This window comes from Pelophylax lessonae (assembly GCF_965119305.1).
Source record: "Pelophylax lessonae genome assembly, chromosome: 4".
NCBI classification, from domain to species: domain Eukaryota; kingdom Metazoa; phylum Chordata; class Amphibia; order Anura; family Ranidae; genus Pelophylax; species Pelophylax lessonae.
The window spans coordinates 289,252,492-289,269,239 of record NC_138771.1 but is presented as its reverse complement, the minus strand read 5'-3'; the positions used below and the strand labels follow the sequence as shown (position 1 = coordinate 289,269,239).

Genomic DNA, 16,748 nt, shown 5'->3' with positions numbered 1-16,748 from the left:
ATGTGATGTTACACATTATTATGAATTAATTAAGAGTATCAGTAAGTTATCCATCCTTCCTTTATTTATTCCTTTTATTTTGGGTTACTCCTTTAAAGAGGTTGTAAAGCTAATGTTTTTTTTTTTTAATCGTAATGCATTCTTTGCATTATGATAAAAAACCTTTTAAAAGCTGCTCCCCCCAGCCCCACCTAAAAACCCTTACCTGAGCCCAATCTCAATCCAGCGCTGTCCCATCTGCAGTAACTCTTCTCCCCTCTCTCTCTTCTCATAGGAGAACAATCAGTAGCGGTAGCCAATGGCTCCTGCTGCTGTCAGCCAAATCAAGTGAGGAGGGAGCAGGAGGTGGGGCCGAGCTGTGCCATGTGTGTTTATGGCGGCACACGTCGAGGCTCGGGAGCGAGCTTCCACAAGTGCCTCTATAGCAAGCAGCAATACCATTGCAATAAGCAAGTAAATAAAACATGTTTTTTTATTTAAAAAGCTTCTTTTTTATTTTCCCACCATTTCCGTAACATTTTTCTTGTTCTCCTCTTTGCCTTTTTTTTTCTACTTTAATGAATGGCCTATGACACGTATGTTGACTCTCTCATCATCATATTAGATTTATATCCACATTTTGGGCTTTTTAACTAGTTTTTCTTCTTTTCTAATTTTTCATTACACATGATAGGTTGGAAAAAAGGATATCTTGTAGAAGCTTTTGCAACAGTCACCTTTTGGGTAAAACATGTTGGATCAGGTGGATGACAAGTGGCAAGTCACTTCTGTGGATTTGTGTAACACGACTAAAGCTTTTTAACCACTGTGATGTCATCAGTGTGTGGTTCTTTCCTTTCTTTCAGATAAGTTGTTGCAGAACAAAGTCACACTCTTGGTCAGGCACCCAATGCAGACCAGAGAAATGAAGAGAAGTGAACTTTTTGGAGTGAATTTATCTGTTAATTTTACATAAAAAAATAAAGAGTTGGCAGAAGTTCTATTTTAATTCAGTAAGGTTATACATGAAACCAGTTCATATAGGGAAGATTGCTTGGCCAGCTTCACGTTTTTCAATTTTCTGGCGACATGCCTATTGTATGTAATGAACTAATAATTGTAGGTAGAATGCTAAAAGATAGTCATATAGCTAAATACTTCATAATTTCATTTTCTACTCCAGGAAAAACAACAGCGAGGGTGTGCTTGTTGCTATCACATACGGAGCATTATCTCTTGGTTAATAAATATCATTGCGTTGAGTAAAAAGGCCAAAACCAATGAGATGTGCTATAGGTTGTAGAGATCAACCTATGTACTGCATTGTACAGTCACCAGGCTTCCAGGAAATTGTAGAGGACAAATATTTTAACAGAAAATAGACACTGAATTACATCTAAAATTCTTCTAGTACCAAATACTGGGTACTATTTTCTAGCTATTTCCTGATGCTTAAATAATGTGCTTATAAAAGTAATTTTGAAAAAGAAGTGTAGAATAGAATCCTGTAGAGATGAAAGCCTTCTCAAACCAACAGGACATATACATGAGCAATTTGAAGCTCAATGGGGCATGTAGTTAATGCTGTAAATCTCCAACCAAATAACTGATAATATAATGAAAAGTGTAAGCACAAAGTATCCACGGCTATCTTTGCTGACCTTTTTATGTTACACCTGGCATTAGAAAAGAGAAGTATTTTTGGTTATACTCAGGCATTCATTTCCTTACCAGAAAAAGTTTTGATAAGCGCCTGACTGACAAAGTCATCCCCCTTTTCTGGCTCAAAAAATGAATTTTCTTTCTTCACTAAAAAATTGCAGATAAGGGTGTGCAAAGTGCAGTATTTTCAGGGTGTCAGGTACTAGGAGTTAAATTAGCTTCTCTCCAACTGCTAGGAAAAGTGTTAGCAGCACAGGTTTAGGAAGTGAAGTTGCAAATCATTAAGCCTTAGAAAAATATGCTAATGAATAAACTTTTTAAAGTTTTTATTTAACTTTGTTTAGTGGACAATTATTACACAATTATTAGTAAACTTTCATAAAGAAGTTCATGGAATTGCAAAATTTTCTGAACCATTAATTCTGGTACAAATGTGAAAAATATTTTAAGCTATACATTTAATCACAGGATGTTTCAATTATATTCTACTCCAGATAGTCAAAATCATTACAATAAATACTCATTTTTCACTGCACAGTTTACAGTTGACTCAAGGGACAGACATCTGTGCTTATTGTTTAGACCGGTTCAGTTGTAGGGTCAAGATGGAAAAGAGGTTTAATTAGCAGTACAAACTAAAACAGTGGTGGTCAACTTGGTAAATATAAAGGACCTCAAGGGCAGCCTCCGATATGTTCAAAGGGCTGCATAACAGAATCCATAGCTGAATTACATGTGTTGACGATGTGCATTGTGGTGGGTTTGTGCATGCACTGTAATGTATTTTAATGAGACAACTTGCTTTCCTTTTACACAATGCAAACTGAAGCAAGCCATCACATGCCGCAGCATTATTACCAGGGCCGGTGCTACCAGTAAGGCGACCTTGGCAGCTGCCTAGGGCGCAACTTAGCAGGGGGCGCCAGCACAGCCTGACCCGAGGTAAGTGACTTACCGTAAGTCACTGAAGGGGTTTTAACCGGTTCCAGCTAGCCCATCCATTAGGGGCGCAGGGGCTCCACCCCCCCTATCAATGCGTCTGGCCCACCAATGTACATACAGGGCTCCAGTTGCATGGATTTCAATGAGGGTTTTCTTTTTTTTTGAAGCACGTGATTAGAGCCAGAGGCTTTAATAGGCTTCAAAAAAGGGTGGGCTCGGGGTGCAGAGCACTGCGCCCTGAGCCCACCCAGTTGTGTGACAATAGCGAATGAATTTGCTATTGCCACCCTGATTCTTCTCTCAGCCAAACAGGAAGCTGGTCCTGAGACCTGTTTCCCAATTGGCCAAAGGAGAAGGCATCCTAGTGGCGGAGGAGGAGGGAAGAGACGGCCGCCGAGAGGGGACATGGAGGAGACTGAGGGGGAAGCCGTCGCCCTCCGGAGGAACAAGGTAAGTGAACTGGTGCCGGGGGGGGGGGGGGGTTGGTGTGGACTGGACTCTGGAGTGATGGGGGGGTCCATGGCTAGGTCCATCCGCTGCCCCCCGACCGATGAAGCACCCGCCGACACTGGTTTTAACCCTTTCAGCAACTTGGGATGGGGGGTGGGAGAGCATATGTGGGGGCAGCAATTTTTATTTTGCCTAGGGCGGAAAAATCCTTGCACCGTCCCTGATTATTACCATATGTCAAATAATGTTACCAATCATTTAGGCATCTCATATTGACATGATATACCTCCAGGTATGAAATGTAAATGATAAAACACGGGGCTAGTGTCTTTATGTAGTCTAGTCCTATAATCAACTTTATGACTACTATCTATAGTCAAAGCTTTTACTGATTTAAGAAAATAAGTATTTGTTGTCTCTACGGAATTATTGGCTTTAATCTGAGACTGATATAATTACATTCGCAGTGCTTTAAGATTACAGCTACTCTTTCATCTTCTAAGAACTTGATATAGTAGATAACCAAATAAAATAGCCTGTCTTCAGTTTTAAAAAATAGATAATGGCCAGAAACATTACATTTTATTTCACATATTAGTTGAATTTATATTGTGATGCAGCAAGAGGGCTACAAGCATTTAGCACTCAAGCCTTAGATCTCTGGGGTATTCCTGATTCCTTCATGGATTTCTGGCATTTGAATAAACTGTATTCATGCTTTTGAATTATTGTGGAAGAGACTCTCAATTGTAAGCTCCTTTAGTGCAGGAATGGATGTTATTGGTACTATATTCTCTATAAAGTGCGTGCTAGGTTGCTATGTGGTACTATAGCTCACAGGAAATAATGAATTGTACAGAACCATGTTACATTAAAAATGACCTAACACAAATAATACTGTGTAGTAGTTTCTGGGGTTCTTATGATGCAGCACAGAACAGACTGCAGCTTACTGCCATATCCCTTTTAGTAAGACACCCTTCTATGAACAATGCATGAAGGGCTCATTGAAGCATTTTTTCTGTCTGTTGCCAACATATTACACAGATACCTAAATTTAATGCCAGCACTAATCACAGCATTACAACAAGTAGCTAAGCTCTAACAATTCTATATGTGGCTTATAGTTTATAGTTTCTATCATGTGATGGGGAAACAGTATAACTGATCAGAGTCATACCATGGTGATCAAACAAGAGTTCATGATATAGCTGATAAAAAGTTCTCTTTGAAAAGGATTGAAAAAAAAAAATCGTCCATATTGGCTGAGCATACCGTCCTACGCATTTACCAAAGACAATTGGTAAACAGCTGTGATCAAGCAAGAAAATGTATCCAAATGGTCAGCTGTATGCAAAAATCCACATGCATGGCAGCCATAAATAAAAAGATGATGTAATGTCTGAAGCTCTATTTTTCTCTCTGTTTCTTAAAAATTAATACTTGTATACTACATGCTGATACATTTGTATAAATAATAGGCAACTGTCTTCAACACTGCACATACGTTGGGGGCTGTTAAATAAGAAACTCCAAATTGACCAACAACTATTTCCATGACAGTTCTGTTGAAGTATTTTGCTAATAATATATAATTTATACATAGTCACCATCTGATCCTGACAGAAATGCAGTTATTAGTGATCATCTAAACTAACACCTAAACTGACAGGCTGGGCAAGGAGAGAATTAATCAGAGAAGCAACCAATGGGCCCATGGTAACTGTTAGTCGTGCACTCCACAAATCTGGCCTTTATGGAAGAGTGGCAAGAAGAAAACCATTGTTAAAATAAAGTGGTTTGCAGTTTGTGAGAAGCCATGTTGGGGACACAGCAAACACGTGGAAGAAGGTTCTCTGGTCAGATGAGACTAAAATTAAATTATTTGACCTAAAAGCAAAACGCTATGTGTGGTGAGAAAAGTAACACTGCACATCACACCAGCACATCACCCTGAACACACCATCCCCACTGTGAAACATGGTGGTGGCAACATCATTTTGTGGGGATGCTTTTCTTCAGAAGAGACAGGGAAGCTGGTCAGAGTTGATAGGAAAATGGATAGAATACAAAACATGTTACAGTCTGCAAGGACTTGAGACTGGAGCAAAGGTTCACCTTCATTAGGACAACAACCCCTAAGCATACAGCTAGAGCTACAATGGAATGGTTTAAACTAAAGCATATTCATGTGTTAGATGGGCCCAGTTAAAGTCCATACCTAAATCCAATTGAGAATCTGTGGTAAGACTTGAAGCTTGCTGTACACAGATGCTCTCCATTCAATTTGACAGAGCTTGAGCTATTTTGCAAAGAAGAATTGGCAAAAAAATTCACTCTCTAGATGTGCAAAGCTGGTAGAGACATACCTAAAAAGACTTGCAGCTGTAATTGCAGTGAAAGGTGGTTCTACAAAGTACTGACTCAGGGGGGCTGAACATAAATGCACACCACACTTTTCAGATATTTATTTGTAAAACATTTTGAAAACCATTTACCATTTTCCTTCCACTTCACAAGTATATGCCACTTTGTGTTGGTCTATCACATAAAATCCCAATAAAATACATTTATGTTTTTGGTTGTAACATAACAAAATGTGGAAAACTGTAAATATGTATAGTATTTACATATTTCAGGATTTAAGTCAGTGATTCACTAATAGTGAACAACAGGGAAAACAGCCCTGAATTTGCAAATAAATAGCAGTAGCTCTAATTTGTTTACTATGACAGGTTCCTTTCAGAGACACAGTTTTGGGAAAAGTAAAAATTATAATATTACATGCAATGGTAAGTGTTACATACTTTTTCTTTAGCCTTCGGTCTTTCTCCGCCTGAGTTCCAAGTTTACTCAACCCCAGAGAGTCCTGTGCCCCAGGGTCTATATCCATGAAAGCTCCTGTTGTCAAGAATGACATGAAAAACATTTGTCTTTAATAAAGATTAATTAGGTAATCGCAGTTTATATATATATATATATATATATATATATATATATATATATATATATATATATATATATATATATACAGCTGCAAGAAAAAGTATGTGAACCCTTTGGAATGATATGGATTTCTGCACAAATTGGTCATAAAATGTGATCTGATCATCATCTAAGTCACAACAATAGACAATCACAGTCTGCTTAAACTAATAACACACAAAGAATGAAATGTTGCCATGTTTTTTATTGAACACACAATGTAAACATTCACAGTGCAGGTGGAAAAAGTATGTGAACACCTAGACTAATGACATCTCCAAGAGCTAATTGGAGTGAGATGTCAGCCAACTGGAGTCCAATCAATGAGATGAGATTGGAGGTGTTGGTTACAGCTGCCCTGCTCTATAAAAAACACACACCAGTTCTGGGTTTGCTTTTCACAAGAAGCATTGCCTGATGTGAATGATGCCTCGCACAAAAGAGCTCTCAGAAGACCTACGATTAAGAATTGTTGACTTGCATAAAGCTGGAAAGGGTTATAAAGTATCTCCAAAAGCCTTTCTGTTCATCAGTCCATGGTAAGAGAAATTATATATGAATGGAGAAAGTTCAGCACTGCTGCTACTCTCCCTAGGAGTGGCCGTCCTGTAAAGATGACTGCAAGAGCACAGCGCAGACTGCTCAATGAGGTGAAGAAGAAGTGTCAGCTAAAGACTTACAAAAGTCACTGGCAAATGCTAACATCCCTGTTAGCGAATCTACAACACATACAACACTAAACAAGAATGGATTTCATGGGAGGATACCACAGAGGAAGCCACTGCTGTCCAAACAAAACATTGCTGCATGTTTATAGTTTGCACAAGAGCACCTGGATGTTCCACAGCAGTACTGGCAAAATATTCTGTGGACAGATGAAACCAAAGTTGAGTTGTTTGGAAGAAACACACAACACTATGTGTGGCGAAAAAGAGGCACAGCACACCAACATCAAAACCTCATCTCAACTGTGAAGTATGGTGGTGGGGGCATCATGGTTTGGAGCTGCTTTGCTGCGTCAGGGCCTGGACGGATTGCTATCATCGAAGGAAAAATGAATTCCCAAGTTTATCAAGACATTTTGCAGGAGAACTTAAGGTCATCTGTCTACCACCTGAAGCTCAACAGAAGATGGGTGTTGCAACAGGGCAATGACCCAAAGCATAGAAGTAAATCAACAACAGAATGGCTTAAACAGAAGAAAATACGCCTTCTGAAGTGGCCCAGTCAGAGTCCTGACCTCAACCCGATTGAGATGCTGTGGCATGACCTCAAGAAAGCGATTCACACCAGACATCCCAAGAATATTGCTGAACTGAAACAGTTCTGTAAAGAAGAATGGTCAAGAATTACTCCTGACCGTTGTGCACGTCTGATCTGCAACTACAGGAAACGTTTGGTTGAAGTTATTGCTGCCAAAGGAGGTTCAACCAGTTATTAAATCAAAGGGTTCACATACTTTTTCCATCTGCACTGTGAATGTTTACATGGTGTGTTCAATAAAAACATGGCAACATTTCATTCTTTGTGTGTTATTAGTTTAAGCAGACTGTGATTGTCTATTGTTGTGACTTAGATGATGATGATCAGATCACATTTTATGACCAATCTGTGCAGAAATCCATATCATTCCAAAGGGTCCACATACTTTTTCTTGCAGCTGTGTATATATATATATATATATATATATATATATATATATATACATACACATATTTATTTATTTTTATTTATAATATACAATATATATATATATATATATATATATATATATATATATATATTTATCCCTGGAGTGTATTTTGTGTCTGTTTATGCATGAATGTAGATATGTGTCCTCACTTTACATTTCCTGTATTGAAACTATAGTACATGAAATGTGATTGGAGACACAGACTTCTCTAAGGTACATGAGTAACAATGCATAGTTCAGTAAGGATCCTTTGGAAAGTGGTGCAGGGTTACTTTAAGTTATTATATAATTACAAAACACAAATGCAACAATTTAGAATAATATGATGAGGTATTTTGGCTAGAAGGATGAGTTCTCTATGGTAGCACTATTTGGCAGTTTGCACAAATTGAAAATAAATTGCCCTATGCCTGAACTGCTAGGCCTAGGTCAAACTAGGTGGCACAGAGTTTTGAGTCGATATTAAAGCCATAATAATTATAGGAAGTTTGCTGTTTGTGCCCTTGCCATCTCCCATTCTCTCTTTGTTTTCACCCAAATTACCTGCAGTTCACATCTCTATGTGCTGCATTTAGCGTAGCCCATTAATTTCAATGTTCTAGCCTCGAGAAATGCAGAAAAGACATCTCCGCCCCTTTTGTAAAGTTGCACCACACCATAAATGGGTGTGGTTGCCTATGCATTGAGGCGCCATTAGGAATGAAAGGGGTTGTAGAGGTTGAAATTTTTTTAAATAAAAATGACAAACATGTTATACTTACCTGGGTTTTGCACAGAGCAGCCCCGATCCTCCTTTTCTGGGGTGCTCCTGGCTCCTCGCCTTCATCGGGTGCCCCATGGAGAGCCACTTTCTCACGGAGAGCCCCACTGTCTGTGTCCATTGACACCGACAGCGGGACTCATCCCCCCCGCTCCCGTGTCACTGTTTTTGATTGACAGCAGCGGGAGCCAATGGCTCCTGCTGCTATTTATCCAATGAGGACAGAGACAGCAGGTGGAGCCGCTGAGCTCATGCACATTGCTGAAATGGATGGGCTCAGGTAAGAAAAAGAAGAGGGAAGGGGAAGCTGCAACAAAGAAAGATTTTCATCTTAATGCACTAAGGTGAAAAACCTTAACCACTTAAGCCCCGGAGGATTTGGCTGCTAAACGACCAGGGGGTATTTTGCGATTCGGCACTGCGTGACTTTAACGGACAATTGCGCGGTCGTGCGACGCTGTACCTAAACGAATTTGGCGTCCTTTTTTTTCCCCACAAACAGAGCTTTCTTTTGGTGGTATTTGATCACCTGTGCGATTTTTTGATCATGCGCTATAAACAAAAAAAGAGCGTAAATTTTGCAAAAACAGCAATATTTTTCACATTTTTTTATATGAAATTCCCCCCCAAAAAAATGTAAAAATCTAAATTTTTTAACATTTTCAGCCAATTTGTTTTATGCTACCTATGTTTGGTAAAAAAAATTGCAAAAAGCGTATTTTGATTGGTTTGCGCAAAAGTTATCGCGTTTACTGACAAAGGGAAAGATTTTTGTCATTTTTGTTGTTTTTTTTAACGCGTAATGGCGGCGATCTGCGATTTTTTTGCGGTACTGCGACATTGCGGCGGACAGATCGGACCCTTGACTGACATTTTTGACACTTTTGGGGTTACCAGTGACATTTCTACAGTAATCAGTGCTATACATATGCACTGTTACTGTAAAAATACACTGGCAGTGAAGGGGTTAACTTTTTTTGAAAGGGAGGGGCTATGTGTGTCCCTAGGGGCGTGCTTTCTACTGTGATTGGCTGTGGCTTCAGCTGTATGAACGGTGATCATCAATCATACACAGGGGAGAATGACAGGCAGCTTGTTTACACAAGCCGCCTGACTTTCTCCCTCTCCCCCGCCGATCGCAGAGTGACCGGCGGACATTGGGTCCGCCGGTCACACGTGCGGGGGGGGTCCGTGACCACGCGGGAGCGGGAGCGCGCTTCCAGGGGGCGCGCGCTCGCTCCCTAGACCCTCACAAGCAAGCGACGTAGACCTACGTCAGTTTGCCTGTGAGGGGCTGACCGCCGACGTAGATAGTCGTGCGGCGGTCGGCAAGTGGTTAAGACTTTACAATCCCTTGATTGGCATCCCCCCACGCATCTGCTAAAGCGCAGCACATTTCTTTGCATGTCGGGAAAGTGCACGATTTTGTGAGTGTTTCCAACACACAGGGATGTGAACCTATCCTCAGTGAATATATCATGGCTGAAAATGTAAGAAAAGTTTTTTTTTTTTAAGCAGCATGATATAGACCTAAAACTAAGATCACACTTACAGAAACTGTTACTGTACAATTTGTGTAATCTTAACTATCACTGTGCAAGAACTTTGGTTGTTTTATTATTCTTCCACAGCCTGTCTATTAGTGGAAAACTAGTTATAACATAAACATAAAAACAGTTCCGGTGATGATAAAGCATTCAGATTGGCAAAACTCTAGTGTCTATTCTCCAAAGAGCTGCATTTTTTAGGCTCCCAACTACTCTTCTTCACTCTCTCCCACTGTGCTTCCCATGTGTTTGACAGGCTGACATACTGAAGCTGACACACCGAATTAAAGTAAACAGAGTGAAAAAGAGACAGGCTGGGTAAGGCTGGCATCCAATTTTAAGTTTCTTTTGGCTAATGCTAAAGTTATTTTTTAAAACAATGCTGGTTTAAAGTGATTGTAAACAACTACCTTGTGAAACAACCTATTTAGTTTAAAATAGAAATGAAAGGCAAAACATTTTTTATAGATTTAAAAAAAAAAACATTATCAATACCTTTTTTTTCCCTTTTTTATAAATGATCACACTCCCTCTGTTCTCAGCTGCATAAGAGCTGGGGGTGGGGTATGAGAAGCAGCAGCACACAGAGCTTGCCAGTGAAAGGCTGTGCAGGGGGGGGGGGCATTTCAGGGCAAGTCTGATTATTGGAAGAGAATATATTGAGTATGCAGCACAGCTAGAGAACTGACCAAGTTGTGCTCTCCTGCTTAGTGTGGTTAGTTTGTAATAGGAAAGCAGAGGGACTGGCAGGAACACCAGGGATTTTACACAAAGGAAGCAATACAAAGAGAACAGGATACTTTTTCATACAAGTACATGGTACAGCAGGCACATAGCAGGAATATGGAGTGTTGGGGAAATAAACCTTTTAAGTTATGATGATTATTATGATTGCATGTGGTAATTTACCATATATGCACTACTGTCAATAGTAATTTTAACACTGTGTTTGGCAATCACTGTTAACACAGCAGTGGCAAAGTGAGATGCCATATGCCCATGTTCAATGTTTGAACACACCTACTCATTTTTGATACAGCGCTTTCAATTTTAAGCAAAATGACTCCTTTGTGCCAGCGCACTCAAAGCATAATGTGCCTTTAAATACACAAGATAGAACAGAAACTTATTTCTAAAAAAAAAAATTCTTATAAAGAACAATGACCTTGGAGGCCATACTCCTTACTGAGCTGTCCAAGTCTTGCCTTCTCTTTTTTACCAAACAACCGTCCAATGGATGATTTAATTCCTTTCTTCTTTGGAGCTTTGTGGAGAGAGTCTTGACTGCTGTTGGCACTGACTAGACCAAGGGCATCAGGATCAAGAGATGCAGTCAAACTTCTGCAACAAAAAAAATGAAGAAAATAATTTAAAAATATTTAAAACCCATAAGCTAACAGCATACAGGTTCAGTGATGAATTCATGCTGTGTTTACATCCTAGGGCCAGGAGAAATAGCTTTCCTTTTTTTCACGTCAAGGAAAATTTAGCATCTTCTTGTAAGTGGTAGTGACTGACCTTGCTTATAGGGTTTCTTAATATAGTACACCTGAAGTGAGGGCACTGGTAAAACTTTACTGGTATGAAAGTTTTTCATTTGGGCTTCCAGGAATCCCTGAAACCAGAGTGCAGTGTCATGCAAATACCAAACCAGTATCCGTTGTCGAGAACCTGCTCCTTCATACCTGGTAATCTTCATTAATGGATATTAAGGCCACTCATTTCAGTAATCGGCCAACAGCTGAACCTACCTGTTTGTCTTGGCAGAATGCTAGTATCCTGGCTAATCAAGAGAAATCCATTGATTCACCTATCCAGGCTAAGCAGTGTGGATAGAGAAATGTCAGCTGGTAGCTTCTGTATTCAACAGCCTCTGCTTCATTAGCTACCAAATACCTATTTTTGGACTGGCTCCTTCATCAACACTTTTTTTTTTTGGGGAGAGTTTAGACATGCTTTAAGCACAATGACTAAGAACTAGTTGGACCTAACTCTCAACCACAAGAGCTGTTTAAAGTTTCCATACCAGAGTGTCCCTCAGTTCAAGACTGCCTCAATAGGAAAGTCTTTATCTGGCTTTAAGCTTGAAATGTTCTTCTTAAAGAAATAAAAGTATTAATTAAGCTGGCATAAAGTTTCCCATTTGTATTAATCAATAGTTCTAACCTCTGTCTAAATGCATTAGGTGGACTGGTAACAGTTTCTGGTCTGCCATGTCATGAAAATAGCAACTGAGACTATCTCCAATAAATCGTAATTCAAATTAATAATATATAAAACATTCCAACTTTGCAGAAAACAGGAATTTTTTTTTTTCCATTTTAAAAGGTACTTTATTACATATTCTGAAGTGTTTTACATATAACAAACCATTCCTGAGCGTAACAGTTCCTACAATAATGTTTCCTGAAAGCTATCCCACATAATCATGGGGTGAACAGACAGATTCTAGCCAAATAATGTCCTTGCTTTGAAATAAATTCCGGATCTGACCAGGTGCTGTCACTCAGGCACTCATTGTTTATAGAACTTTATAGGAGGGAACCCTGAAAGTCCATATTGCATTATTTTTAAAAATTGTGATAAATGATCTTGAAACATGAATACCATATTCAATAAAAATGGTCCCTCAGCCAGGCACAGCCAACATCTCATATTCATGAGGTCTGGAAGCATTGCTGTTGGGCTCTGGTGTAATTTCTATGTACTTTCTGTCCGGTGGGTTTCAGAGTAAGCCTTTGGAGAATGATTGTAAAAAAGAGGAAGAGTTCCATGCGAGCCAGACCCTCCCCCATACATACACGTTTTCCTGCAGAAAATGGCATCACTCTTCCTAAAAGTTCCATTCTTGTTAAGGAAATGTCCAGGGTCACATTTTTCAGGGTTTTTGAACTGTTTGGGATCCTTCAAGACAGAAGTTAAGACTGGAAAAACCAAAGTTCCCTGGTAAATATTTGTCTGGATTCCATTGGCAGAGTTCCCCTAAAATTCTTCGGAATGTAATATCCTCTAAAGGTGGTGTCTTCGCTGGCTGCATGGGGTACACCTGCTGGTACAATATCTGCAAATCTCTGGATCTCATGAAGGAGAGCATCTCTATATGACATCTTACGCTTGTCCTCCACTGATGGACAGCGATCACTGCCTATTACATTGTCAATCTCTTTATGGATCTTCTCTTGTATCTCAGGGTATTTGAGTAGAATCAGGAAGCCATATCTCAGGGTCATACTTGTTGTCTCAGTCCCAGCAAAGAACAGGTAATTTACTGTTCCTCGTAAGTTATCATTATGGAATTCTGTTTTTGGGTTGTTCTTTTCTTCTTCCATTTTAATGAGAAAGCAGTCTATGAAGTCACAAGGACAGTTCACATCCAATGTCTCCTTATGAAGTTCCACCCTATCATGTAGAAACTGTCCAATCTTTTCAAAATAATAGAAAATTTTCTGGTGGGGGCCAGGGATGCAGCACATTAAGGTTCAGAACAGATTAAGAAGCTTTCCCCCAGCTTCCTCCAGAGGTAGCTAATCAAGGAAGACGTCATCTCCTTCTGGTGAGATCTATTGTGCAGGGAAGGTAAAGAGACGACGTGCTGCGAACAAAGTCGGAACATTTTTACCAGATCACTTCTGCAATAGGAATAGGCAAATGTGTCCAGTGAGGAAATGTAAAACATTACATACAGATCTGTTGGATCTGTGAGAAATCTCACCATACAAAAAGGAATTTTCTTCAAAATGAAAAGGTGTTCTCTTGTAAGATTTGCCATCACCTCTTGTTCTGGTAACAGTTGTGAATTTCTTTTCAGGTTAATTTACTAAAGGCAAAGAGACTGTGCCCTTTGCAAAGTGTAGTTGCACTCTGCAAGTGCAGTTAGTCAAGATCTTAGTAAATGATTAGAAGCTAATTTTTTAAAGAATAGCCAATCACATGCAAGGAACATGAAAAAAAAAAAAGGGTTTTTGCTTGCACATGATTGAATGATTATTTACTAAGCTCTGGAGCAACTTTGCATGTGTCCTCATCGGTTGTATATGTGACTCTTTTTAACAAATTAAATTATTTATTTATCTATTACACAGTCCAGTTGTCCTCACTCAAAGTCCCAATTTTTTCCTTGGTTTTTCCTTGGTATTTTTGTATATGTATTTAGGGATGGAGGCAACTGGACAGAAAAGGTGGCAGACCATATTTATTTTGTTTTGCAGAGTGCAACTGCACTTTACAAAGTGCACAGTCTATTTGTATTTAGTAAATCAACCCCTCTGTCTCTGCGGTATTCTAACCCTTTTACACATTTTCCACAAGAAAAAAAAAGCCATATATACAATTTAACCAAGCTTAAAAGGATCTTCACCCTCATTTGTATCTTCCCTTCTCTGCACCCTTCCCCTGTTGAGATGGGGCTTTTTTCTGTTTTTTTTGCCCCTTTTTTTTAATGAAAACACTTCTGGCTCCCCCCATGCACATCATTTGCCTAGGTGATTGATGTGCACGTTGCTCGCTGTGCCTTCTCGGACATGTACGTCACATATCCTGGGAGGCATTCGATTTCATTGAGAAAAGAGAAGGGGATAGACCTAGCCGTGAGTCATTGAGAAAGCCGCCGGGTGAACCCAAAATAGTCGGAGGCTTCCCGATGACGTCATGCATAAAGATTCCAGCATGGGACTGAGTGTCGGACAGAAGGGAAGAGGATTTCAGCAGGACACCACTAGATCTGCTGGGTGGGTGAGTATATTTACTGTGCAGGACTCGCAACCAGGTAAGCAAAGGTTTAGAAAGAAAAAAAGGAGGGGGGGGGGTAAATGGTCTCTTTATGAAATATGTCTGATTTTGTTTCTTTTGGACCTGTTAACATAGCCTGACTAGTTATATAGCCATATAGTTCCTGGGATGACATTTAAGGGAGAAGTACAGCCAAAGCTCATGGATATAAGGATCACAGGAGTGCAGTTTGTTCTGCACTCCTGTTATCCAGTTTCCAACAGACAGCAGCTTCAGACGTTCGGCTGACGTCACAGAGCCAGGCCAGGCTCAGGAAAGATTGCAACCATATGGTCAGGATGCACCCACATGCCTGGACCAGCATCCGGCTCAGGCTCTCAGCGATCCGCTGAGAGTCTGAGCCAGCCACTCCCGCCCCCTCCACAGCCCAGTGCTCCAGTGATCGCAGGGGGCAGAGCAGACAGCGATGACTGACAGTCACCAGCTCTCTGCCCAGGGAGCTCTGAGAACCGAATGATTGGTGGTGTTTGATTGCTTGGTTCTCAGTGTTAGAGATGGCGGGGGACAGATGCAGCATTGGACCAATGCTGCATCCACCAAGGTAAGTATGATTCTGAAAATAAAGGAATTCCCATGCTTCTCTTTTAAAGTGGTTGTTAAGCCACTTATATAAAATCATGCTATCCCCTCTGTAATATAACAATAAGTGTCCCTATGCCTGTGTTATAGAAAAAAAAATATGCCGATCTGTAGCTAAATCAGAGTGCCCCCCGGCGCTTAGCTGACTCTTCAGTTGTCTTCTCTGCCTGGCTAACAGCTCCAGCGGGCGGGGCCAAGCACTGCCGCTGAGTGGGGGAGGAGGGGAAGAGAGGAGAGAGAGACAAACGGTCACGTGATCTCTCTGATATGGGTACAGATGGGCATATTTTTTCTATAACACAGGCACAGGGACACTTTTTGCTATATTACAGAGGAAATGGCATGATTTTAAATTAAATATAAGAGCAGCAAGGAGGGGAGGGCAGGGGTAGGGCACTGACACGAGCAGACAGGAAGGGAGGAGAGGGGAGAGAGGACAGTGCAGGGCTACTGCGGATAATGGAGACATGTAAACTGACCACGGCGTCAGGGCTCAGTAGCCATGATATAACGTGGTCAGTTTACAAGGGGGAGGGTAGAAACTGGCAGGATCAGTGAGCTTTTTTAGGTGATAAAGTGGGCCAAATGACACAGCACAAGCACTGTGTTGTATAACATGCCTTAAGGAAACAGAATCTGTTTTTTCTTTTTTTTAAGGTAACAAACACTTTAAGTAGTGTGTAGTTTGAATAACGTGGTACACAGCTCACCCTCTGGCATCATTATGATATGAAGATGGCAAAGTATGAGTCATCCTGAGGGCACGTGGCGTTGATGGAGGGGAGGTTTCACATTTTATCGTGGCTTTGTCTTCACGACCATCTTCTTCTACAACTGCAATCTGAAACAGAAGGTTATGTTTAGCCATATTCAAACTGATTTATGAATTATGCATGCCATCTCTGTGCTGAATATAAACTTAAAAGGTTAATTGTTGATATTTTTTGGACTAGATTACCATAATGTAAGTCTGCAAAATAGCTTAAACTGTCATTAAAAAAACCCAAAAAGACTTTAACTTCTCACATGGTTTCTGGTATTTTTTTGTAATTATTTATAACACATTTAGTTAATCTTCTATTTTGTATGCATCTGTTCTTACTTTAAATGGAATCTACCAAGAAACATTGCTCCACACCAGCTTCCTGACATTGACAACAGTGGAACTATGAGACATTTGGCACCCTATAATAGGGAGTGCCCTGCGCAAGGATTTTCATGGCAGACATCAGAAGTCTTTAAGTTGTTTTAAAGGCCATAACCTTTCCCCATGTAATTTGCTTTTTGAAAGATTCTATTTAAATGTTTTTAATCAGATGAAACTTGAGTTGGGCTGATGTTGCTAGTGTTTGGGAGAAGAAAC

The 16,748-nt window shown here is 40.1% G+C and overlaps 1 protein-coding gene and 1 pseudogene across 5 annotated transcripts in view; both read right to left on the bottom strand.

The window, feature by feature from the left end:
* Nucleotides 1-16,748, bottom strand: part of PPFIA2 (PTPRF interacting protein alpha 2) — a gene marked incomplete at its 5' end in the record, with an annotated part of 484,274 nt that overhangs the window by 72,691 nt on the left and 394,835 nt on the right. For 2 of the 4 annotated variants that reach the window (XM_082256724.1, XM_082256722.1), the window contains 3 exons: nucleotides 5,841-5,934; nucleotides 11,205-11,359; nucleotides 16,096-16,226. In XM_082256724.1, the coding sequence (XP_082112850.1) occupies nucleotides 5,841-5,934; nucleotides 11,205-11,359; nucleotides 16,096-16,226 (380 nt within the window). Of the gene's footprint in view, nucleotides 1-5,840; nucleotides 5,935-11,183; nucleotides 11,360-16,095; nucleotides 16,227-16,748 lie in introns of all 4 variants that reach the window. The other 2 variants (XM_082256723.1, XM_082256721.1) reach the window with 1 other exon arrangement.
* LOC309554588 (cytochrome P450 2C8-like) lies at nucleotides 12,648-13,515 on the bottom strand (annotated as a pseudogene). Its single transcript has 2 exons — nucleotides 13,003-13,515; nucleotides 12,648-12,961 (listed from the first exon to the last, which is right to left on the bottom strand). The product of its transcript is annotated as a cytochrome P450 2C8-like (transcript).